At 42.6% G+C, this 24216-nt stretch overlaps 2 protein-coding genes across 4 annotated transcripts in view; one reads left to right on the top strand and one right to left on the bottom strand.

Annotated features, from left to right (window-relative positions):
- The first annotated feature begins 109 nt into the window (after positions 1-109).
- ZSCAN29 (zinc finger and SCAN domain containing 29) lies at positions 110-9034 on the top strand. Its single transcript, XM_040969756.1, is given in 15 exon segments — positions 110-1055; positions 1058-1096; positions 1099-1304; positions 1764-1978; positions 3702-3725; positions 4046-4163; positions 4165-4570; positions 4573-4704; positions 6443-6608; positions 6610-6881; positions 8091-8531; positions 8590-8868; positions 8871-8906; positions 8909-9000; positions 9002-9034. Coding segments are annotated over 15 exon segments (2505 nt in total). The 5' UTR covers positions 110-1009.
- Positions 9035-16093: 7059 nt separating this feature from the next.
- The window catches only part of ADAL (adenosine deaminase like), a 26275-nt gene continuing 18152 nt past the window's right edge, over positions 16094-24216 (bottom strand). For 2 of the 3 annotated variants that reach the window (XM_040969759.1, XM_040969760.1), the window contains exons 8-11: positions 23740-23820; positions 20405-20543; positions 18074-18174; positions 16094-17199 (exon numbers count right to left, since the gene is read on the bottom strand). In XM_040969759.1, the coding sequence (XP_040825693.1) occupies positions 17005-17199; positions 18074-18174; positions 20405-20543; positions 23740-23820 (516 nt within the window). In that variant the 3' untranslated portion in view covers positions 16094-17004. Of the gene's footprint in view, positions 17200-18073; positions 18175-18735; positions 18864-20404; positions 20544-23739; positions 23821-24216 lie in introns of those variants that run through there. The other variant, XM_040969761.1, reaches the window with a different exon arrangement.

Here is a 24216-nt window from a genome sequence, read left to right as displayed (position 1 = left end):
GCCGGCTCCTCAGGGCCGCCCGCTCCGACTTTCCGCCCGGCCGCGCGCAGGCGCCCTCGGCGTCCCCCAGCCGCCCGCTCCGACTTCCGGTCTGGGAGCGGGTCTAGGCGGCTGGCAGGGGCTGGCCTGCGGTTGGACCCTGGGTGGGTGATGCTGGACGAGGTCAGCTCTGCGAGTGACCTGAGAGTCGGTTCGAGGGGGAGACTCCCAGATGCAGACCGTAGAGTGTCTCAGGGCGCCTTAGCCCCATCGGAGGCCTCCGGAGGGATGGCGAGGCGACTCCCAGAGTGACCGGGCCGCAGGACGCGAAGACAGAGGCCGGACCCCGGTACCCGCCAGTCCCCGGCCTGCACCCAGCTCGGGCGCCCTACTGCTGCGGCCTCTCGGATCCTGCTCCTCAGCAGCTGTGGGTCTCTTCCCCTGGGCCACCCGACGCCGGCTCCAGGAGCCGCACCAGCTTCTTAAGGTTTCCCAGCAGTAGCTCCCGACCCCTAGCCTGAGTGGTCTCTAATGCTGGGCAGGGACCGCAAAACCTCGATATCCCGTACTTGAGTGTTGGCGGTGGGAGTTGGTAATGGCGGAGTCTAAGGGAGATGAGCTGCGACCCGCTGGACAGAGGCTTTTTGTTGTTTTTGCAACCTTAGGACTTTCCGATCCTTTACTGCAGCGTGAACTTCCTGTTGAGACATCGGTTGGGGGAGTTAGATGGGACCGGGTTTGGGGAAATGGGGGAGAAGCAAGACAGGGCTGTTATCAGCTGTTTCTTGAAGCTGCCCAGAAATGCAGTTTTGTTTTTTTGAAAGACGGTATTGGCTTGCCGATGGTGCTGTCTCACAGAGTTAATTAAGAGCCAGCTCTGGCAAGACTTGAGACAACCGAATTCTTTTTGATCGTGCCCCCCCTACTCTAGGGAGAAACTCCTCTCACAAAGAGACTCATCTGCAGGGGATTCTCCAAGGCTATGGGGAGATAGGCGTGAGCCCTAGAGGGCCACTGCTGTCTGCGGTGCATGATGGCCAAACCCACCTTGAGAGGGAATGGCACTAATTCCGAGACCTGCGCTTCAGGAGATTCCATTACCAGGAGGTGGCTGGGCCAGCCAGCTCTGGGAATTCTGCTGTAGGTGGCTGAGGCCAGAAGTGTGCACCAAGGAGCAGATCGTGGAATTGTTGGTACTGGAGCAGTTCCTAACCATCTTACCTGGGGAGATCCAGAACTGGGTCCAAGAGCAGTGTCCAGAAAATGGAAAGGAAGCAGTGACTCTGGAGGATTTAGAGAGAATGCCTGGCAGACCTGGACTCCCGGTGAGGAAGAGAGTGGGGCAAAGTGACAAGTGTGGGATTGGGAAATGACTGCAGCAGAGGGAACACAGAGACAGGCTTAAAGGGGAGCACAGACTCCCACAGTGCTTCTATTTCTGGTCTGGAACTGGTAGCTTCTCAGGTAGCATGTGTTGGATGAGGCTCCCTGGGTGCAGCTTTGCCTACCCTGACATGAGTTCTCCCTGATTTCCTATTTTATAGTGGAAAAGGCAAGGCATGTTTCAGCCGCTGTAGTTGGATTTACTATTTTGATCTTTTCCTCGGGAGTTCCAGCTGCTCTACAAATTGTAAAAGATGACCCTTGTTGGCCAGAACCTTCCCCACCGCCCTACAACCCTAGCCAAATCCCTACAGGACCATCTCTTTGGGGATATTAGGTTATATTCTCCAGGAATGCCCCTCCTGATGATCTTGCAGTGACACTGAAGGGGTTGTTTCTAGGTGACAGTCTCTGTGAAGGGGCAGGATGTGCGCTCAGTGAAGATGACACCCCTGAAATCATCACGGGAGTTATTAAGTATTCGGCAGGAGTCAGTGGAACCTCAGCCCAGGGGTGTACCCAAGAAAGAGAGGGCAAGGAGCCCAGACCTGGGACCACAGGAGCAGAGGAACTGCAAGGAGAAGCTCAGACCTTTTCAAAGGAGCGGTGAGGAGATGTGTATGGGAAGACAGAGTGCCGCTGTCAGTCGGGAAGCCGGGTTGGGTATAGTGGGAGAGGGACTGCAGGGATGAGCAGGAACTGCAGAATATGTACTTGCTGGAGACCTCAAGGCATGTAGTTTAGTCTTCTTTATTTCCGATAGAGAATGGTTCCCTAGTGTTTATTACACCCTAGAATTATTTTGTTTCCTGCTATTGATGACAGTAGGTCACTATTTTCTAAATAGAAATCATTTTCCATACTTGAAGGCACATTTTTCTTTTAGTTTTTTTTCTTCTCTAAATTGAACTATATCTAAGTTTCTTCCTAGAAGCTTCATTCTTTAGATTTAAGTTTCTGTCACTCTGCTTAGGAACTTTTGAATTCTCCAGATAGGTTGATTGTGAATCATATACATAGGTACACACACACACTCAGTTTATATATTATATTTGTAGAATCCCAGTGAAGTTATGTCTCTTAGAGGCTAAGAATTTTATTTCAGAGTATCGTGGGATCTTCTTCCAGTATAGCACAGTTTAGAATTATATAAATTTTTTTGGGGCCCGACGCAGTGGCGCAAGTGGTTAAAGGTCCTCACCTTGCACGCCCGGGATCCCATATGGGCGCTGGTTCTAATCCCAGCAGCCCCGCTTCCCTTCCAGCTCCCTGCCTGTGGCCTGGGAAAGCAGTCGAGGACGGCCCAAAGCTTTGGGACCCTGCACCCACATGGGAGACCCGCAAGAGGCTCCTGGCTTTGGATCGGCATAGTATCGGCCCGTTGCGCTCACTTGGGGAGTGAATCATCGGACGGAAGATCTTCCTCTCTGTCTCTCCTCTCTGTATATCCGCCTTTCCAATGAAAAAATAATAAAAATAAATCTTTAAAAAAAAAAAAGAATTATATAAATTTTTTCACCTAGTAACTCTCAGGACTTTTAGCTTTCTCAGATGCTTTGCTTTTTTTACTTAGTCACTTGTTCTCGATTATATAGAACTTTCTTCTCCATTTTCTGTTGAATTCCACTCTCTATGCTTGTTTTTCTTTGATCATTTCAAACATGTTGAGGTTGTTTTGGATTCCGGTCTTATCATCTTAAGAGGAGAGCCTTCCCCACCAGCTTGGTGACGGGCTGTGTTTAGTCATCCTGACGAACTCTGTCAGCCTCACCCACAGACTTGTGAGATGATTGTTTCTGGACAACTGTCATGTCTCAGCTCCTGGAAGGAAACTGCAACAAGAGAAGGTACCTTTCCTCAAACAGCTTGCTCAGACTGAAAACACAGCAGCAAATTATAAGAATGTAATGAACTGTATTGAAGGTGTCGATAACCTGCTCCTTGAATAGTGAAGAGTCTGGCAGAATGAAAGAGACGGAAGGCTGCAGGAAGGCGTCTTAGAGGCACTAACAAACAGCTTTTTGAATTTGGCTAGGAGAACAGAGTTCAAGAAAATACTTAAAGTGGTGAATAAGTATGCACTGTTCTGGAGAGAAAAGTCTTAACAGGAATGGAGAGTGTACGCTAGAAACTAAGGTCAAGGCTCAGCAGGACAGCGCGTGGGCTGAGCAAGAGTAAGCCTGCAGTTAGGACAGCTTGGAGTACTGCAGTCACCCAGGTATGAGAAGATGAGGAGCCTGGCCTCGGGCAGGGGCAGTGCGAACGAAGAGGAAGGACTTACTAAGGGAAACATCTTCAGAATGCAATGACTAAGTGCAGGAAACATAAACTGAACACAGTCTCCCCTTCCCTTCCTCCTTCAAGTCGCCACTTAAATTCTGTGGATGGAGTGAAGGGTATGTTCCCGCCATTGCTGAGACACCAGACAAGTGACAGGAGGACTAGAGTAACTTGGGGTAGAATTATCTGCTCTGAAAACACAAACCTTTTCCTCTCAGCAACCTACTTTGTAAAATATAATGTTGTCCATCTTTTAGGTTTCCTGTATTTTTCACTTTCTTCCACCTACTGAACTTTCTGGGAACATTTAAAATAACTTGGATTAAAAAGGTGGGACTGAATTCAGAAGTCTTTTATGGTTAGTCCAAACCACGACACCCTTTCTCTGCTTCCCTGCAAGCAGGATTCCCATTTCGGAGCAGGCACAAGCATGGACCCCAGATTCACTGGGCTCCAAAGAGCAAGAGCTCCCAAGAGACAGCCACGCAGGAAACAGAAGAGTGCATGTTGATTTCTTAACACCCAAAGGGAGAGAGAAAAAGCTGGGTGGGACAGGATCACAGGAGTTTTGAGGATGAGAAGGTCATAGGCGTGCATTGGGGTTATGAGGAGACCAGAACTTTCCTTGCCATTCTCAGCCAGACTGAGTTTTATGAAGCTCTCCGAAACTGTCATCGAAACAGCCAAGTGTATGGGGCTGTGGCTGAGTGGCTCCGAGAGCATGGCTTCCTTCAAATCCTGGAACAGTGCCGGACCAAGTTTAAAGGTCTTCAGAAGAGCTATCGAAAAGTCAAGAGTGGCCACCCATCTGAGACCTGCCCCTTCTTTGAAGAGATGGAGGCCCTGATGAGTGGCCAGGTCACTGCCCTACCCAGTAGCAGCCTGGAAGGGTCAGTCTTTCATTCTGACCAGATGGGTAGTGATACTGAAAGGATCCCCAGCCTGAGGAGGGAGCAGAAGAGGCCGTGGCTGAGGAGACTGACAGTGAGAAAGTGGATTTCAAGGCTACAGCTCAGGACCCTGACAACACAACCACACCTGTCCTGTTGCATATCCCAAGTGGTAAGACGCTTTCTGGGGTTTTGAGATTAGACTTGGGAAGTATGAGACTAGATGTGGATTTGTCACCTGCCAGCTTTGCTGCTTCCATAGGGAACAAAGAGGCATTTCTGTGCTTCGTCTTGAAGAAAACTAGTAGGATAATAGCAGAGAATAAATTTAGCCTTTTGAAAGAAATACACTCAGAAAATTCAGGAGACCCCTGAAAAGGAGTTTGATTCCCTCCTCTTTATTACATTTTTTCCTGATTATAAAATCATTGTCCCCTAAGAAAAACTCAAGCCCTATCTTATCTTTAAGGAGAACAAGTATTTATAAAACATCTTATGCGGTAAGATCAGCACTTTTTACCTGTCTTCCTTTTACCTTCCCAAATCTCGAAGTCAGTTTATTCTGCTTATTTCTACTTAGAATAGCACAGTGAAGAACTGTCCAAAGCTGGACAACCTTTTATACGAATCCTTTGATTTGTGCACCGTACCCTGGCATCTTCACAGGACTGAGAAGTTCTCCAATGACACTCTGTGTTGGAATATTTTTGCATGTGGAATTATTTTTCAAGTACTGCTCACTGCTGTTGATATATTTTATACAACTCTGTTGTTATGGAAGAGCAGTGAAATATGATTTAGAAGGCTTAGATTTTTTTTTTTTAAGAAGGCTTAGATTCTAATCTACCACTCATCAGTGAGGTGACTGCAGATGGTTAGCTAACCATTCTAAGTATTCATTTCCTCAGTTGTAAAATGGAGCTAGCAACACTGGCTCTTTAAAACTGTAATCTCATTGTCAACAGTGGTCTTGTCCTTAATGTTTTATGTGTGTAATGTTAGTTTAATTCTGTTCTAGCCTTCTTGTCCTCTATACTTTTGTCCTTTCTCTTATTTCTTCAAGAAAGAATGAATAAATGTAGCCCAAGTGTTAAATGCTGTTTTCATTATTTGTTCATCTGTCTGCCTTCTGATTTTTCCTGTTCTCACAGTAAGTAGAGAGTAATGGAAAGACTAGAACCTCCAGCTTGCTCTCAGGTGGAAGATTCTTTGAAATTCTCTTCCCTCTACTTTGAGTACCTCGCCTGATGTTCACTTCCTGCAAGTACTGCCTGACAGTGGGATCTGCTGCCACGGTAGCATGCTTCCAGGCCCAGTAATACTGTTTACTCCTGTTTCTTTTCTGATCTTGGCTCCTGCCAGTCCTTCACCCTTACACGGTGCATGATTATAATTCCTTATCTTGCATACTTGCATGATATCTTTGCTATTATTGCTAAGCCTAGTTCAGATTGTGCAAGTGGATAAGAGTCATAATGGGCCTTAGGAAACAGGACTGGTAGGAAACGTTCAGAGATTAGAGATGATGTGATCAGTAGTGATTATTATGGTCTTCTCCTGAACAATGATTTTCTAATTAGAATCAGAATTCCAGAAAAGCTATTAGAAGGATGGAGAAATGCAGTCTGGACTCTTCTTCAGTGCATACAATGCTTATCTGATGAAAGGACTCCTGCTTTTTATGGCTAAACAAAATTCATGAATAATAATTCTAAAGCGAATAGAGAAGAAAAACATTCTATAATGAGTTTATCAATTTGGAAACATGAAGTATTTTTACTTTCTTTCTTTTTACGTAGGAGCCCAAGCTTAGTGATTTTTTTTTTTTTCATGATGCAGATGGTAGGAATAAGGAGACGAGGTTAAAAGCTCTGAATTAAATGGTGCTGAAATTTCTCTTCTGGTGACAGGTGTACACTGGGGTTATGAAGAGACCAAAACTTACCTTGCAATTCTTAATGAGACTCAGTTTTACAAAGCCCTGCAGAACTGTCACCGCAACAGCCAATTGTATGGCGCAGTAGCGGAGAGGTTATGGGAATATGGCTTCCTTAGGACCCCAGAGCAGTGTTGCACAGTTTAAAAGCCTCCAAACTAGCTACCAGAAAGTCAAGAATGTACAGGCACCAGAGTCTTGTCCCTTCTTTGAAGAGATGGATGCTTTGGTGAGTGCTCAGGTTGCTGCCCCACTCAGTGATGGCCAGGGAACCAGAGAGGCTGAAGCTGAGAAGCAAACTGAGGAGGCAGAAGAGACTACAGAGGAAGATTCTGATGAGGATGAAGAGGACACTGAGATCCCCCCGGGGGCTGTCATAACCCCTGCTCCTGTCTTATCCCAAAGCCCCAGTGGTAAGACTTAAACTTCTTTTGTTATACACAATAAAGGGGAGGCCACAGGATTTATAAGGAAGATCATATTGAGAACTGACCTCTATACTAGCTTTTATAGATTTTTTCCTGTCCATTTCATCTTCTCCTCACATTTCTTGTCTACTAAAGCAGCTTAGTAAGAGAGGATATAATTTTTTTATGCGATTTGCCTGCTCACTCTATGGCATCAGAAGTAGTTGGGAGACTTTGTAAACTTGTCATCTATGTTTGAGCTGTGAAATTTCCAGCCGCTTTTGCTATCAGGGAATCCCAAAACTGACATTTCCCAAGTGGCATTTCCATCTGTTCTTCAGAGTAGCATTTTTTTTTTTCTTTTTAAAGAGCAACATTCTTTAAGGTGTTGTATGGGGCATCATCTATATTAACTTGTTATACGAAAAATGGCTTTGGGAATGCTAACTATTTCCTCACAACAAATATATTTAAATATATAAGGTTCTGGGATTGCATTTACTCTTGTGGATCTGTTGCATGAAGCATCTCATCAGACAAGCTTCTGGATAGGATTACAGCTTTACAAGGTACGTGTGTAGGCTGACATCCAACATTCTTTTGCTCCTAGATTTGGGCCACAGAATTGGGATCCACAGTTTACCTGAAACATCTGGAAGTGCAAATGCGCACAGCCTGAGCTCAAGAAGCCAGGCATTTTGTTCTTAGACTATTATAAGGTTGATGTAACAGAACACTTGAAACATGTTTCAACTCCAAAAGTTGATCTGTTTCTCCAAAAGTTGATCTAGGCATTTCCTTCTAATCACTTTAGTTTCACTATCAAAGAATATGGACAAGGAGGCCAGGCTAGGCCTAAGATGTGGCAAAAATATATCCTAAGATAGTATCTGTCCTGGATAAACATGGTGATAGTCTTCCCTAAGATCCAATCAGCTTTCCTTGTTCTCTCCTGAGAGGATTTTCTGAAGGTAATAAGGATCTAGGGAGAGTTAAAACCTTATTAATTAACCCCCTAGCTAGATGAGAGCATGTAGTAGGTAACCAAATAGAGAAGTAAAGTACTGGGAATCTTAATAATAATGTTTATTTGGGATCAGACCTCCCTGATTTTTATCTTTAGTCATTTGATGCATCATTTGTTTCTCCCAGATTTGCTTTGCCCTGGAATGTAAAAGAAATGGTTAATTTTTTAAAATTCTGTCCTTACATCAGGTTTTCAGGCTGGATTTGAGAATGAAGAGAATGTAAAATGGGACATACCTGAGGAAGTACAACTGCATAGGACATTACTTGCAAGGTCTGAAAGGAAGATTGCCCACCATCCTAATCAACATAAATGTAGTAAAAGTGAACACAGACCAGAAAGATAGTGCAGAAAGACCCCAAGGGAGAAAAGAGGAAAGCTAGCACTTCCAGAGAAGAGTCTGGGTAAAGTCCTAAGTCATCAGAAGCTTTGCTTGGGAGAGAGACCCTCTAAATATATCAGATATGGCAAAAGCTTTAGCCCAAACTCCCATCTCATGCACCAGATATCCCACCAGGTAGAAAATCCATATAAATGTGCCGAGTGTGGGGAAGCCTTCAGTCGGAGTGCACGCCTCATTAGACATCGGAGAATCCACACGGGAGAGAAACCTTATAAGTGCCTTGACTGTGGGAAGTTTTCATGACATTTCAAACTGCATCACCCATAGGAGAATCCACACGGGAGAGAAACCTTATAAGTGCCTTGACTGTGGGAAAAGTTTTCATGACATTTCAAACTGCATCACCCATAGGAGAATCCACACGGGAGAGAAACCTTATCAGTGTGGTGAGTATGGAAAACGCTTCAATCAGAGCTCAAGCCTTATAATTCACCAGAGAACTCACACAGGAGAAAAGCCCTATCAATGTGAAGAGTGTGGAAAAAGCTTCAACAACAGTTCTCCTTTTAGTGCACATCGGAGGATACATACTGGAGAGAGGCCACATGTGTGTTCTGACTGTGGAGTTTCAGTAAGAGTTCTGACTTACGTGCGCATCACAGGACACAGGAGAGAAACCCTATGGGTGTCATGACTGTGGCAAGTGTTTTAGTAAAAGCTCTGCCCTTAACAAGCACCGAGAAATCCACACACGGAGAAAAGCTTCTGACACAGTCAGCACCCAAGTAAGCCCCTTAGAATGCAAATAGGTACAAAACTCTCAGAAACTACATTGTTTGGGAAGTCTTCCAATAGTGAAATCCACCTCCTATTCTTTGTCCAACTAGCTTAGCAGATATTCTCTAGGATTTATGCCACTATTCCTTATGTTTGTCAAATTCCCAAGGCTTCCATTTTAAGAATCAAAATAATATTTCAGTCCCTGCAATGTTTGAAAAGATGGCTAACATGTCTTCCCTGTCAGCACCTGTGCTGTTTCTTTAATAGGTAGGATACCATGGTAGAGCCTACAGATTTGATACATGCATCTTTTACACATCCTGTCCTTCAACTGCAGTTGAAATGTTAAAGCCCATTTCGGCAGCATTTCAGGGAAAAGCTATGAGACTGTCTTCATTGGGTGGGTCCAGCTTTCCTTTACATAGCAGTGGAAAAGCCTGGGCTCACAATGACATATCTGTCAGGTGTACTCTTCATTTACCTTAAAGGAGAATTTAGTGTTTCTCTTAGTTCTATCCTCTTCTCATCAAGAGCCAAGTAAAACAATATGAATTTTGTATAAATATTAAAATGTGAACCCTAGATTGCTGCATTTCTTCAAAGTCCTAGAAGGACTGGAATAGGATACTAATACATTTAGCGCATCTACTTTGATCTTCCTTGAATCCCATCAACTGAGTTTAATCTGCCCCTTGTGGTCCAGAAGCCCAAAGAGGAAGCTAGCTAGCTGTGATGGAGAAAGTAGTTACAATTGTTAACAGGGAATCATCTAAATCCACACAGTCCAACACCTAGTATATTATTACACACTCCATCAGTACTAAACCAACATGCGGTGAGCAGAAGCCACTGCCACATTCCCATGTACTGAGAAAGCAGTCTGTTTCATGCCAACAACTGTTTAATGGCAGGGAAGGCAGATCTTTGGTCAGGGGAACTGCCAGTTACACACACACACACAACTGTGTACAATTAAAAGCAACTTTTCAAACAGGTGTAATTACCCAGTCTTTATACTCAGATAGTACTGACTGGTCCATATACCCACAGTAATAATGACAAGTCCTGTACAACACATTAGAATCCGTCCTCATCAGTCTAAAACAATGGACACACACATGTATATCTGTGACAGTTTTAAAGAAATTAGAAGCTAAGTAGTACCTCTGTGCTTATAAATGTGAAGGTACAATGCATTAGACTTTGCTTTAATGAAATTGAGAGAGATTCTTTTGTTCAGGAAGGCTGAATGAAACAAAGTGTACACAGCAGGGGAAGTTTTTGGGTAATCTAGGACAGGATGAACTTTCTAAAACTGGTTACCAAACTGGGAGCTGGATGGATGAGGACTAGCAAGATGGGAAGGTGACAGGCAGCAGACAAAGGAAGGCTGGCTGAAGTTTAGAGCAGTTCAAAGTTTGAGGAAGGGTATAATATGAGTTATGCAGTGGAAGAAAAAAATCATTTTATCCAAAATTAGAAATGTCAGAATGACCACAAGGTGGTAAACCTATCATCACAGGTGTGGTGCTATACTTACTGGCAAACAGAGTGGCTAACACAAAGGAGAAAGCAATTTAGGGAGACTAGCCTTCATGAGTGACAAAGACCCATGAGCAAATGGGAAGGTCAGAAGAAAGATGGACACAGCAGATGCCTATGGCTTAGGAGAAAAGCAAAGTAGCTGTTTCACATTTAATTAGAATTCTCTGGCTAGAGTGAAATCTATGCCAACATTAGGGAGACAGAATATTCTGTAATTCATAGCTTACTGTGTTAGATCAATTAGGGTTCTGCTACTAAGGGAAAAAAAATCTAACATTTATTAAGAATTATGGGAAGATGGGCCCAGTGCAGTAGCCTAGCAGCTGAAGTCTTCACCTTGCACGTGCCAGGATCCCATATGGGTGTTGGTTCTAATCCTGGCAGCCCTGTTTCCCATCCAGCTCCCTGCTTGTGGCCTAGGAAAGCAATCGAAGACGGCCCAAAGCCTTGGGACCCTGCACCTGCTTGGGAAATCTGGAAGAGGCTCAGGGCTCCTGGCTTTAACTCAGCTCAGCTCTGGTCATAATGGCTATTTGGGGAGTGAACAGATAGAAGATCTTCCTGTCTCTCCTCCTCTCTGTATATCCGACTTTCCAATAAAAATAAATTTTTTTAGAAAAAAAAAAAAGAAATAAAACTTTGGGACAACTGAAAGTGTAGACTGTAAGTAGAAACCCAAAATATGTTAGAGCTCAGGAAGGGTCTGGCCAATGCAGCATCACAACAGTCAAAATATAGAAGTAGGTAGGAACATTGGAAATAACAATAAAATAGAGAAAAGAAATCTGCATCCTCAGGGATTCACTTCAACCTACAAAAGGATAAAATACCATTTTTAAACTTTCCATAAAGTTTTAAAGTTCTACCCCTCAAACTCAAAATCCAATTGATGTGTTCCCTAAACACAGCAGAGAAATAAAAGTATATTATATCATTTTATATGGTGAGGTCTGTATTCCAATACCCCATGCTGGAGGACACCAAACACCTGAATATTTCTTGGGCTTCACAAATCCCTATTCGTCCCAAATTGGCATTTGATAGTTCTTAACAGATAAACAAAGAAGCAAGCACTTAAGAGATTGGGGTCAAGTTCTAGTGAGGGTCTTGATGTGGAATTCTTTTTTTTTTTTTTAAGATTTATTTATTTTTTATTACAAAGTCAGATATACAGAGAGGAGGAGAGACAGAGAGGAAGATCTTCCGTCTGATGATTCACTCCCCAAGTGACCACAATGGCCGACGTTATGCCGATCCGAAGCCAGGAGCCAGAAACCTCCTCCAGGTCTCCCACGTGGGTGCAGGGTCCCAAAGCTTTGGACTGTCCTTGATTGCTTTCCCAGGACACAAGTAGAGAGCTGGATGGGAAGTGGAACTGCTGGGATTAGAATCGACGCCCATTTGGGATCCCAGTGCGTTCAAGGTGAGGACTTTAGCTGCTAGGCCACAGCACCGGGTCCAATGTGGAGCTCTTGTAGGCAAATGATAAACCATAAGCTAAATATGTTCTTATCAGGGCCGGGGCTGGCATTTGATGCAGTAGACTAAGCTCCTGCCTGTTACAGTGACATTCCATATGAGTGCTGGTTCGAGGGCGGCTGTTCCATTTTCAATTCAACTCCCTGCTAATGTGCCTGGGAAGACAGTCAAAGATGGCCTAAGTATTTGTGTCCCTACCACCCTTGCGCAGGAGACCTGTCTGGAGTTCCTAGCTCCTATCTTTGACTTGGCCTAGCCCCAGTTAATTGTGGCTATATGGGGAGTGAACCAATGAATGGAAGATCTTTGTCTTCCTCTGCTGCCTTTCAAACAAGTACAATAGACCTTCTTTTTTTTTTTTTAAAGGAGTCTTTTTTTTTAAAGATTTATTTATTTATTGGAAAGTCAGATATACAGAGAGCAGGAGAGACAGAGAGGAAGATCTTCCCTCCGATCCAAAGCCAGGATCCAGGAACTTCTTCCAGGTCTCCCACATGGGTGCAAGGTCCCAAAGCTTTGGGCCGTCCTCAACTGCTTCCCCAGGCCACAATCAGGGAACTGGATGGGAAATGGAGCTGCCAGAATTAGAACCAGCGCCCATATGGGATCCCAGAGCGTTCAAGGCGAGGACTTTAGCCACTAGGCCACACCGCCGGGCCCACAATAGACCTTTTGAAAAAATGTTTTTAGCAACATGGCAGAAGCAGCAGCTACAGTGGCGATCAGGTGAGCTGGAGAAGCAGCTAAGAAGATAATGGGATGTATGTCAAGGGTAAGCTGGTGTTATCAGTAGGAACTGAATGTTTTTCAAAACAAATCACTAAAGGAATCATGTAAATAAAGTTTCAGAAGGCCTGTTTCAATCTCCATATAGTTTGTTTATAACTTATTATCTTGGCATTTCAAACTTAGAGAAAAAGTTCCAAAGAACTCCTGTATATATAATTTTACCAAATTATTTATATTTTACCCATTTGCTTTTGATTCTTTCTCTATAAACTTACTCATACCTGCATCCATATATTTCCTTAAAGTCACTCAGAGGAACTCAGAGACACAGTACCCTTTGCCCCTAAACACTTCACATTGTGTATTTCATAAAAATGAGGACAGAAGGCAGGGAGCAAGGGACAGAGGGAAGTGTGATTGTCTTCTTGGAACTGTACTATGGAATATAAAAAAATCTGTTTTCTTTTACATTAATAAAAATGTAGATTAAAAGCTACATCATTGCTAAAAGAAATTAAGGAAAGCCTAATTGAAAGAAATATATTAATGTATTGAAAAATGAAAAAAAAAGACTTCAGCACTTTCTCTGAAATAACCATAGAATAATTATCAACATCTGGACATTTAAAATTAATATACTATCAACATACTCTATGCGGTTTTTAAAAGATTATCCAACTAATGTTCCTTATAATCTTCAATATCCAATCCAGTGTCATGTTTTTAAGGTTTTGTTTCTTTATTTGAAAGGTAGAACAACAGAAGAGTAGAGAGATGTTTTATTCTGTCAGTCTTTCCCTATAGTCATCTCCCAGTATTCGTGGAGAAATGCTTCCAGAACCTCCCACAGATACCTCACGTCCATGTATATCCTTTCACATAATTCAAATCATCTAAGGAGTGGGGTAAGTGAAAGTTTTTACAGATGTAGTGCAGGCACAAATGTTTTTTCTGAATATTTTCAGTCTACAGTTAATTGAATGCACAGATGCATAATTCAGATACAGAACCATTAGATAGAAAAGACAGTATATTAGCTCACAGGCTACTGGAAGAAAAACTGTCCTGCTTGCTTCCATATGTTATTATTATACTAAGTCAGTTTCTTCTTTTGATGAATTAAAAAAATTGATTACTATCTTGGAGCTGTGGTATAGCACATAAAGCTGCCATCTAGAGTGCCAGCATTCCATTTGGGTACGAGTTTGTTCAGTGGACACTCTGCTTCCAATCAAGCTCCCTGCAAATAGCCTGGGAAAGCAGCAGAAGGCCCAGGTGCTTAAGTCCCTACCACACATGGGGAGATGTATGAAGCTTCTGGCCCCTGGCTTCGGCCTGGCCATTGCAGCCATCTGGGAAGTGAACCATCAGCTGAAAGATGTCTCTCTGTATCCCTTTCAAATAAACATTAAGAAAAAAAAGTGTTATATTTTAATGTTAAAATTGCCCTCAGAGTGCTGTGGGAGTCTCTTCAAATTGGCTCTTACATTTTTTGTACTCCCACATTTTCTGATGCAGTAAGGTATTTCACACTTGATTTTTCTAGCTTAGTGTATCACCTTTTTCTTCAATTGATTTTTGAATACAGATTTTACTGTAACCTTGCTACTTCACTTTTTAGTTCTTATAGTTATTTGTAGATCTCTTTGGATTTTCTAAGTAAATAATGATGCTACCTGCAAATAAATAAGGTATTTCCTCCTTTCTATTCCTTCTACTTTTACTTTTTTTTCACCTTATTACATTGGCTAGGACCTCTACCTAAGCATCAAAAAGAATTGCTTAGGGCAGCTATCCTTTACTTGTTAACTAAATGACCACAAAAGCCAGGTCTGGGCCAAGCCAAAATCAGGTGTCACATCTCCCATGTTGGTAGTAGGGCCCAAAGACTTGGGCCATCCTTGACTGCTTTCCCAGGCCATAAGCAGGGAGCTGAATTGAAGTAGAGCAGCCAAGACACCAACCAGCACATATGTGGAATTCTGGCACTGCAGGATGCAGTTTAACTCACTGTGCAAAGCACTGGCCCCTCACCATTCAATTTGTTATTACAGGGCATGCATGTTGGTTCAGTAAGTTTAGCCATCACTTGGGATTCCTGCACCCCAAGTCAGAGTGCTAACTGAAGTCCCAGTTCCACCGCTTCTGATTCAGCTTCCTGCTAATGTTCAGGAGAGAAGCTGATGACAGCTCAAGGACTTGAGTCCTTGCTTCCTAGTGGAGAGATCCAGATGGAGTTCCTGACTCAGCTTTGGCTTGCCCTGGCCAGCGCTCCTGTGGCCATTCAAGGAATGAACCAGCAGATGGAAGATTTCTGTTCTTCTCTTTCAAATAAAGGAAAATCTTTATATATATATATATTATATATATATATATATGCATATGTATGTATGTATGTGTGTCTGTGTGTGTGTAGCTTCATGAATAGTCTTACTGGTCAACCCACAAGTTTGAATTATGGAACCTCAAACAGGAAAACCTATGACCTCCTCACTCTCCATTCCCACTTGAAGCTGGCATGACTGAGCTAGTGCTGAGGTGTTGCAGGTAGAGCCGCTGCCTGTGGTGCCGTATGGGTGCATTTCAAATCCCAGCTGCTCCATTTCTAATCCAGTTTCCTGTTTTCCCTGAGAAAGTGGTAGAGGATGGCTTGGGCCCCTGCACCTACCCAAGAGACTAGGGAGAAGATCCTGGCTCCTGTCTGGCCTATCTCTGGCTGTTGTAACCATGTGGGGTGTAAACTTGTAGACAAAAGATTTCTGCTTCTCCCTCCTCTCTCTCTATAACTATGTCTTTCGAGTAAACAAACAAATCTTTTAAAAACTAGCATGATTCTCATGACTTGAATACTGTTAAAAGAATATCATAATAAAACTAATACCTTAGAATACTTATCCCACTAGCTTTTGTACATATATTAAAAAGTAAAGTATAAAATTGTTTTATATTGAGCCTGGTACAATGGCTTAGTGGGTAAATCCTTGTCTTGCATGCACTGGGATTCCATATGGGCACCAGTTCATGTCCTGGCTGCTCCATTTCCCATCCAGCTCCCTACTTATGGCCTAGAAAAGCAGTGGAGGACAGCCCAAAGCCTTGGGAGACTCAGAAGAAGCTCCTGGCTCCTGGCTTTGGATTGGTTCACCTCTGGTCATTTCGGCCATCTGGGGAGTGAACCAGTGGATGGAAGATCTTTCTGTCTCTCCTTGTCTCTGTAAAATCTGGTTTGCCTTTTCAATAAAAATAAGTATTTTAAAAACTTGCTTATAACAATTTTTTTTCACCAAATACCTTATGAACATTTTCCCATCATAAATTTTGTTCTACAGCATTTTAGGTGGCTGCAAAAATATCACACGTTATAGATAAAACATAGTTTTTTAGCTTTGTGAGTTCTGAATGAGTAGATGGGAGCAGAGAATAACAATATTATGCAGGTTACAAAAATACATCTAAATACTTCAAAGGCCTAAGAGCTTCCCTTTCTCTTGCTCCCAAAGAGTAAAAATGCTTTTCAGAAACTGTTTGCAAATGAAATTAGTATCAGCCACAACTTCCTCAGAAACCAAGGAAATACGTTACAGGGAGCAAGATAACCGAGACATACTCTGATATCTAACACATTATTTTTCTTACCAGTCAGAACTGATCTTAGTTGAGTCTGCACATTCACAGAGCCCCGGTGACTCCAGCTTTGCCACCACTACAGATCTTTGCAAATGAAAACAAAGTGAGTAATACAGTGAAAATCTTGGCAGCTCTCAGAAAAAGAAAAAATAAAAAACAGAACTGAAGTGATAGAGTGAAAGTGAAAGGAGTCTTTCACAAGTCTTTTGCACAACCAAATGCATGGATATTGCCACAAGCTAGCAGGCTCTGGGTCTCAGTGGTAATTGTTTTCCCGTGCTCCCTTACCTTATGCTGCCATTTCAAAAAATTTCCAGATGAGAAATTACTTCAATTTTTCTTGGAAATTGTATGATAACTATTGGGAAGCGACTGCTACGTGAAACAAATCAATAGTGGGATAGTTAGGTTAGTTAACAACAACCCTTAAGTCTTTCCAGGTAAGTAGCAGGCAAGTAAGCTAGGCCCTGGCCATGGGGAGGTAATGGAACACGTGGTACTCGGCTGCTGTGCTTCCTGAAGGCAGAGGCTTACTAAGTTGGATATGGTAAGAAGACTGGTTCCAGCACTAACCCACCGATAGTCGACTTCATTCTAGCTTAAAACTGTAACACTTTGGGCTTCAAATGATTCCATTTCTTCCTCAGTTCAGATCTGGTGCCGGCAGAAGCAAAGATGTAGTTGATGGATTCATACGATAAATTCCACACCTGAGATTGGGTCAGATTAAATGTTTCAGCTGCCAGCCGATACTCTTGAGAAAGGTGTGTTGCAAAAACACCCTTATCATCAGTCTGCCAACAAAAACAAGAACATTTCAAAATGAACAAAGCAACACTTACAATTTTTAAGAGTCTACTTCCCTATTTACCATACGCTTCTTTTAAGTTTATGTTTTTAAAGATTTTTTTTTTTTATTATTTTTATTGGAAAGTCAGGTATACAGAGGAGGAGAGGCAGAGAGAAAAATCCTCCTTACGATGATTCACTCCCCGAGTGGCCACAACAGCCAGAGCTGCACCAATCCGAAGCCAGGAGCCAGAAGCTTCTTCTAGGTCTCCCACTCGGGTGCGGAGTCCCAAGGTCCTGAGTTGTCCTCAACTGCCCTCCCAGGACACAAGCAGGGAGCTGGATGGGAAGCGGGGCTCCCGGTTTTAGAACTGGCACCCATGTGGGATCCTGGCACACACGAGGCAAAGACCTTAGCCTCTAGGCTACTGTGCCGAGCCCATACACTTCTTTTAAGTCTTAAAAAAAGACTTATAAATGCATCTATTCATATCTGTAACTAAACACATATGTTTATATTTAGAAAAAGAAATCAGAGCAGTTTCAGCCCTTGTTGGATATTAAAATCATTGAGGGAACTTTTAAGACATATCTGTGGCCGGAAGTTATCCCAGATCAAATTAAGCAGACTTTCGGGGAAGGTACTGGGCATCAGTTTAGTTTTGTTTCTTTGGAGCTCCCCCAGGGAACATCTGACACCTTTTCCGGTACAGACAATCCAGAGTCACCCCTGGCCTGTGTAGCTTCCTGTGCTGTCGCTCTAATTCCTCTGTTTGAACATTACCCTCAGGCACACAGAGCAGTCAGCTAAGCAGTGAGCACTGGCCCTAATGAAACTCAGCTACTCCAGGGAGAAAATATTTCACACAAAACACTTACACAGATCACAGAAGGGTGTGCGATGCTGTACCAGAATCCGAAATGATGCTGGTCGTAAGATGGAACTGTCTGACTTTTGATGTTTGAAGTCAAGCACAATTCTAGGTGAAAAGAAAAAGAATCTTTTCATTAATAGCATGTAAGTGTATCCACTGTTTATGAAGTAAATGATGAGAAATGTTTGCAAACTATGCTAATTTGCAGTAGTCTATTATTTAGGAAAAAAAACAAAACAAAAACAAAAACTGGTTTCTCCTTATGCATGATGTGATCAGGTGCAACCTGAACCTGGTACTGTGGTGTACCAGATTAAGACTGCCTGCAGCACTGGCATCCCACATGAATGCTGGTTCAAGTCCTAGTTACTCCACTTCCAATCCAGCTCCCAGCTACTTCTCTGGGAAAGCAGCAGAGGATGGCTCAAGTCCCTGGACCCCTACACCCAAGTGGGAGACCCAGAAGAAACTCCTGGCTTCTGACCAGCTCAGCTCCACCTGCTGTGGCACTCTGGGGAGTGAACCGCTTTGCCTTTCCTCTCTTTAAATCTACCTTTCAAATAAAAATAAATTAATCATAAAAAGATAATTAAATTAGTGTAATTATGTGGAAAATATGTACTTCAACTACAGCAGTGATAATGGGCAAAGAATTACTATTCTTATCACAGACATGTGCTTCCCTTTCTTGTCAGAAAGAGAAGGGCAAAGTCAGTCATGATGAACAAGACAATGGAACGGAGGTTCTTTGAAGGGCTGCTGCAGTCCTTGCTGTTCTTCCCTTTTACTGATTTCTATTGGAAAGGCAGATATATATAAAGAGAAGGAGAGACAAACAGAGAAAATTTCCATTCTCTGGTTCATTCTGAAATGGCTGCAACAACAGAGATGATCCTATGTGAAGCTGCGAGCCAGGAGCCTTTTCCAGGTCTCCTACGTGGGTGCAGGGTCCCAAGGCTTTCAGCCATCCTCTACTACTTTCTTTGGGAAGTGGAACAGCTGGGACATGAACCAGAGCCCATATGGGATGCCAGTGGTTAGAGGGTAGAGGTTTAGTCAGTAGAGCTAGCATGCAGGCCAAAATCTTGCTGCTCCTATGCAGAAGGCTAAAACCAAGGTGAAGAAAGCTCCAGCACAATGGGAGAGTTGCAACACTGAGAGCTAGGTGTGGACATGCATTCTTCCTATGGCTTCTAAGAAAACCCTTACACAGTTTATCTCAGGTTACCCTCCATTTTATGCTTCCAGCTTTTCACAAGACATTACCTAAAGTGACTTCTACTAGCAAATCCCTGCCTGTTTCCTACAGAATCACTGTACTTGACTTTGAGAGTCAAATACTTCACTGGACTGATGACATCTGCTCCCTAGCCTAAGGCAGCCTCGACACAGGCACACTCAGTCCACAGGATGGCCCTGCCTTTGTTAGAATCAGAGCTGGGTTCTCACAAGGTAAGGATCAAGTCAGTCTAATGCAGAGCATTGTCTTTTCCTTTTTTCAACTTTTGTGCACGTTTAAAAATCTCAGCATAAAGAAGAAAAAATTTAAAAATCACTGTGGATTACTGACAACACTGAACAGTTAAAATACCCACTCATGCATGTTCTAAATGGTAAATTCCCCCAGCTGGTCATTCCATGAAATGCTTTACAGCCAACTGCTTCTTTCCCTCTGCTGAGAGGCCTTCCCCAACCATCCAAGTCAAAGTGGTCATCCGATCACTACTGACCATCAGCTGACCACTCAGCTTTCTTCACAGAACACTGACATTTTCTTGTATATTTGTTTACTGTCTTTCCTCTACTAAAATATGAATTCCTTGGAAATGAACCCCCATGTCTACTTTGTCTAGTGCTATATTTCCAGAAACTAGATATTTCTGGAATATATTAGATATATTTCCAGAAACTAGGTATATAATATAATACACCTCAAAAACAAGTATGCAGTCAAACGGTCAATAGCTAATACATGTGTAAAATAAAATTGGAACTTTTCATAATGAATTTTTAAATAAATTCTTACATATTTTCATAACATGTTAATTCTGTTAAAGTCATTTGAAAATTCAGATGACCCCTTATTCTTTCAGAAAATACTGAACTCCAAGCACTAGGGAATGAAATAGTGAATAAGACAGATGCCTTCTGCTCATGTGATTTAGTTTCTATTGAGAGTTAAAAACTTTGTTATTTAAAGTTTAAAGCAAACATACTGTGCATTTTTAAATTTCTTAATAATGTTTAGTTTTAGGACGGTAGTTTCCTATCTTTAGGTTGCAACCTGGGAATGGGGGGAGGAAGGGTCAGAGGATCCTGGAACCCTAAACCTTACCCAGTGGTATGCGGTGTTGCCTCACGAAGTCCACCAGATTCAGGGATTGGCCCTCAGAGGAGTTAAGGAATGTTCCATGCCCAATTCTATCAGGAAGCAGATCCAGGAGCACCTGAGTTTCTTTTCCTTGGTTCGGGATCTTAAGGGGACAGACGGGACAGTCAACACCTCTTCTAGTGTGTTTTTCTGTTTGTTTTTGGAAAGACAGGTTTACAGAGAGGAGACACACAGAGAAAGATCTTCCGTCCACTGATTCACCCCCCAACTGGCCACAACGGCAGAAGCTGAGCTGAGCTGAGCTGAAGCCAGGAGCTTCTCTCAGGTATCCCGCATGGGTGCAGGGTCCCAAAGCTTTGAACCATCCTCTACTGCTTCTATAGGCCACAAGCTGGATGGGAAGCAGGGCTGCTGGGACATGAACTGACACCCATATGGAATCCTGGCGTGTCTAAGGTGAGGACTTTAACCACTAGGCTACTGCGCCAGGCCCCCTCGGTGGTTCTTAAGAGATTCTTTTCCTATAGTGGGTACTCTGTCCAAGTATTGATGCAAACATTCCAGAAAGGGGAGTTACTTATACTTTCCCTACAGATATATTTGCCTTTTATTGTCTCATTTGTATCTCAATATGTTTCTAGGTTGATTTCAATAATAAATACTTATTAAGTGCCTAGCTTGTGCCTTATTACATAAATTCCTTTTTAAAAAATTTTATTTTTATTGCAAAGTCAGATATACAGAGAGGAGGAGAGTCAGAGAGGAACATCTTCCAGGAACTTCTTCCAGGTTTCCCATGCAGGAGCAGGGTCCCAAGGCTTTGGGCCGTCCTCGACTGCTTTCCCAGGCCACAAGCAGGGAGCTGGATGGGAAGTGGAGCTGCTGGGATTAGAACAGGCACCCATATGGGATCCTGGTGTGTTCAAGGCGAGGACTTTAGCTGCTAGGCCACGGCGCTGGGCTCTTATTACATAAATTCTTTAGCGTCTCACAAAAATCTTGTAAAGTATTAAGATAAATTAGAGCTCAAAATTAGACAATTTTAAAAAAACAAAACTTTAAGTCTGTATGTACATACGTATTTTATGTTGTATGCAAGTATATATATTCATGTATATTGGTAAAAGGTCAAGAAAATATAAACAGAAAACCGTTACCAGTCTTAACTTCGGAAAGCAGAACCAAAATCAGTAGAGGACTTCTAACTTTCTCCTTCTTTATTATATGTAACTTTTATAGTTAAAAAATATAAGGCTGGAGCTGGTGACATAGCAGGTTAAACTGATGCCTGTGATGACAGTTCCCTTACAACCACTGGTTTGAGTCCCAGTTACTCTACTTCTGACGGAACTCCATTCCAGTGTGCTTGAGAAAGAGAAGATGATGGCCCAAATATCCAGGCTTCTGGAGGAGCTATACAGCTCCAGGCTCCTAGCTTGAGCCTGCACCAGCCCGGCTGTTGTGGCCATTTGGAGAATGAACTAGCAGATGAAAGCTTTGCCTGTAATTGCATTTTCCAGATGAATATATAAATCTTGGCAATATATTTATGAATGTGCATATTTGTACATACATACACACGCATACATAACATATACTCATACACACAAATATAAAGCTGCTTATGTTGTTCAGTTGTCCATGGTCACAAAACTAATGAATGGTAGCTCTTTGGTGAATTATGCCTGACTCCACATTCACACTCTTTCCTGGGTTTCATTTTTGACCAGGATAATTTTATATATATACAAATATCATGATAAAAATGTCTATCTGTGTTTTTTATTTCATAGATAGAACAAAAGGCAAATGACAGGAACTTTTTAAAAAAGATTTGTTTTTATTGGGAAGTCAGATTTACAGAGAGGAGAGACAAAGGTCTCCAACCCACTGTTTAACTTCCCAAGTAGCCACTATGGCCAGAGCAGTTTCACTGATTAGGCCAATGCCTTCTAGTGGGCCTCAGTTCAGCCACAGGGTGTCCTGTGATTGATCTATAGATTCTAGATTTCAAGTTCTGCTACCAGATTCCTGACCCTCTGAGTTCTGTAGAAATGAAAAAGACAGAGGGGTAAGTGTTGTGGCGTACCAGGTAAGCTTCCGTCTGTGATGCTAACATTCCACACAGGCACTAATTTGAGTCCTAGATGCTTCACTCCCCATCCCGCTCCTGCTTGGAGCCTGGGAAAGCAGTGGGAGATGGCTGAAGTGCTTGGACCCCTGTACCCATGGGGAAAACCCAGAAGAGGTTCCTAGCTCCTGACTTTGACCAAACATACTACGGTCATTGCAGCTATTTGAGGAGTGAACCAGTGGATGGGAGATCTCTCTTTCTGTGTCTGTCTCTCTCAGTAAGTAAATCTATAAAAATATTTTTAAACGGTTTGGCGCTGTGGTGTAGTCAGCTACACATCCATCTGTGGGGTTGACATCCCATACAGATACCAATTCAAGCTCCAGCTTCTGCACTTTCAATCCAACTCCCTGCTTATGACCTGAGACACCAGCAGAGGCTGGCCAAATCCTTTGGTCACTGCACTCATGTTGGAGACTCAGAAAAAGTTCCTGGCTCTTGGCTTTGGACCAGCCCAACTCCAGTCACTACGGCAATTTGGGGCATTACCAGTAGATAGAAGCTCTCTTTGTCTCTCCTTGTCTCTCTGTAACTCTGCCTTTCCAATAAAAATGAACACATCTTGAAAAAAAAAATGTAAAAAGAGTAAAAAGAAAGTACCAGCAAGAAGTTCTAATTTTCAAATTTCTAAATTATGATGCTACTTATCCTTTATATATTCCCTAAGTATATTTCCTATCTTTAAGAAAACAAATAGGTAAAAAGTAAATCCATTGTAAATGGAGGAAGTATAATAGATTCTCTTGTTTGCCTCACAAGGATGTGTTTTAAGAAGATAATGATTTTCCAATGATTATATATGATCCATTCGTGTGCCCATGGTGCCAGGGTACTGAGGGTTGGTTAGAGACTCTGGAGTTCACGGCTGAGTCCCTGAAATAATGCCGAACTCCTGCCAGCATGTGTAATACACTTAGGTCCCCTCTACTGTGAAAGCCAGTGATGAACCGGTGCTGCATTCCTCAGGCTCAGCTGGCCAGCGAGGCCAGTGATGGAAATTCACACATCTTCCCTAACAAGATGCTAGCAAACCTCAACTGGAGTCAAAACTAATCTTCAGGAACCACAGAAAAAAACATTACAGTTATCATTCTAACTTATATTTTAAAGTCTTCATACTCTCCTTAAAAAAAATATTTTCTAAACCAAGTTTCATTTTGTTCCTTTCTATTTTTTATCATCTTGAACCTAAGACATTATTTACCTCTGAGAGATGTAGTGCCAACTTTAGACCTGCATTTTTAGCTTCTGAAAGAGGTTCCAAATAGTCTTCTGCTTGTCCTATCTTAAAGACAAAAACTAAAATGAGGATGCATGAAAATTCTGGGGAGGCAAGAATCAGATACCCTGTCTCAATCAACTAAGGACAAATATTGGTAGATAAATTTCACTTGCAGTTTTTATTTGTAAAGCACCTATTCTGTGCTGGCCACTTTGGGGGAATTCTAAGCTGGTAAAGGCACAGTCTCTGCCCTCAAGACATCCAGTGAATTTGAGATCAGTTAGCCCAAATTTTATTTCTAGAAGGATACCTAGGTAAGTAGTATTGTGCCTCTCCTAAAACAGACAGATGAAAAAGTTTAGATACAGCTGTAGGAACTAGTTTCACAGGACAGTTTCGTTCAGTGGGTTTCAACCAATGCAACACTGCCCTCCAAGGTGACATCAGTCAATATCAAGA

This window comes from Ochotona curzoniae, unplaced genomic scaffold, assembly GCF_017591425.1.
Source record: "Ochotona curzoniae isolate NIBS_2020 unplaced genomic scaffold, NIBS_Ocur_1.0 scaffold_4701, whole genome shotgun sequence".
NCBI lineage: Eukaryota > Metazoa > Chordata > Mammalia > Lagomorpha > Ochotonidae > Ochotona > Ochotona curzoniae.
Note: the sequence above shows the minus strand (reverse complement) of the source record. Positions and strands in the feature narration are given on the sequence as shown.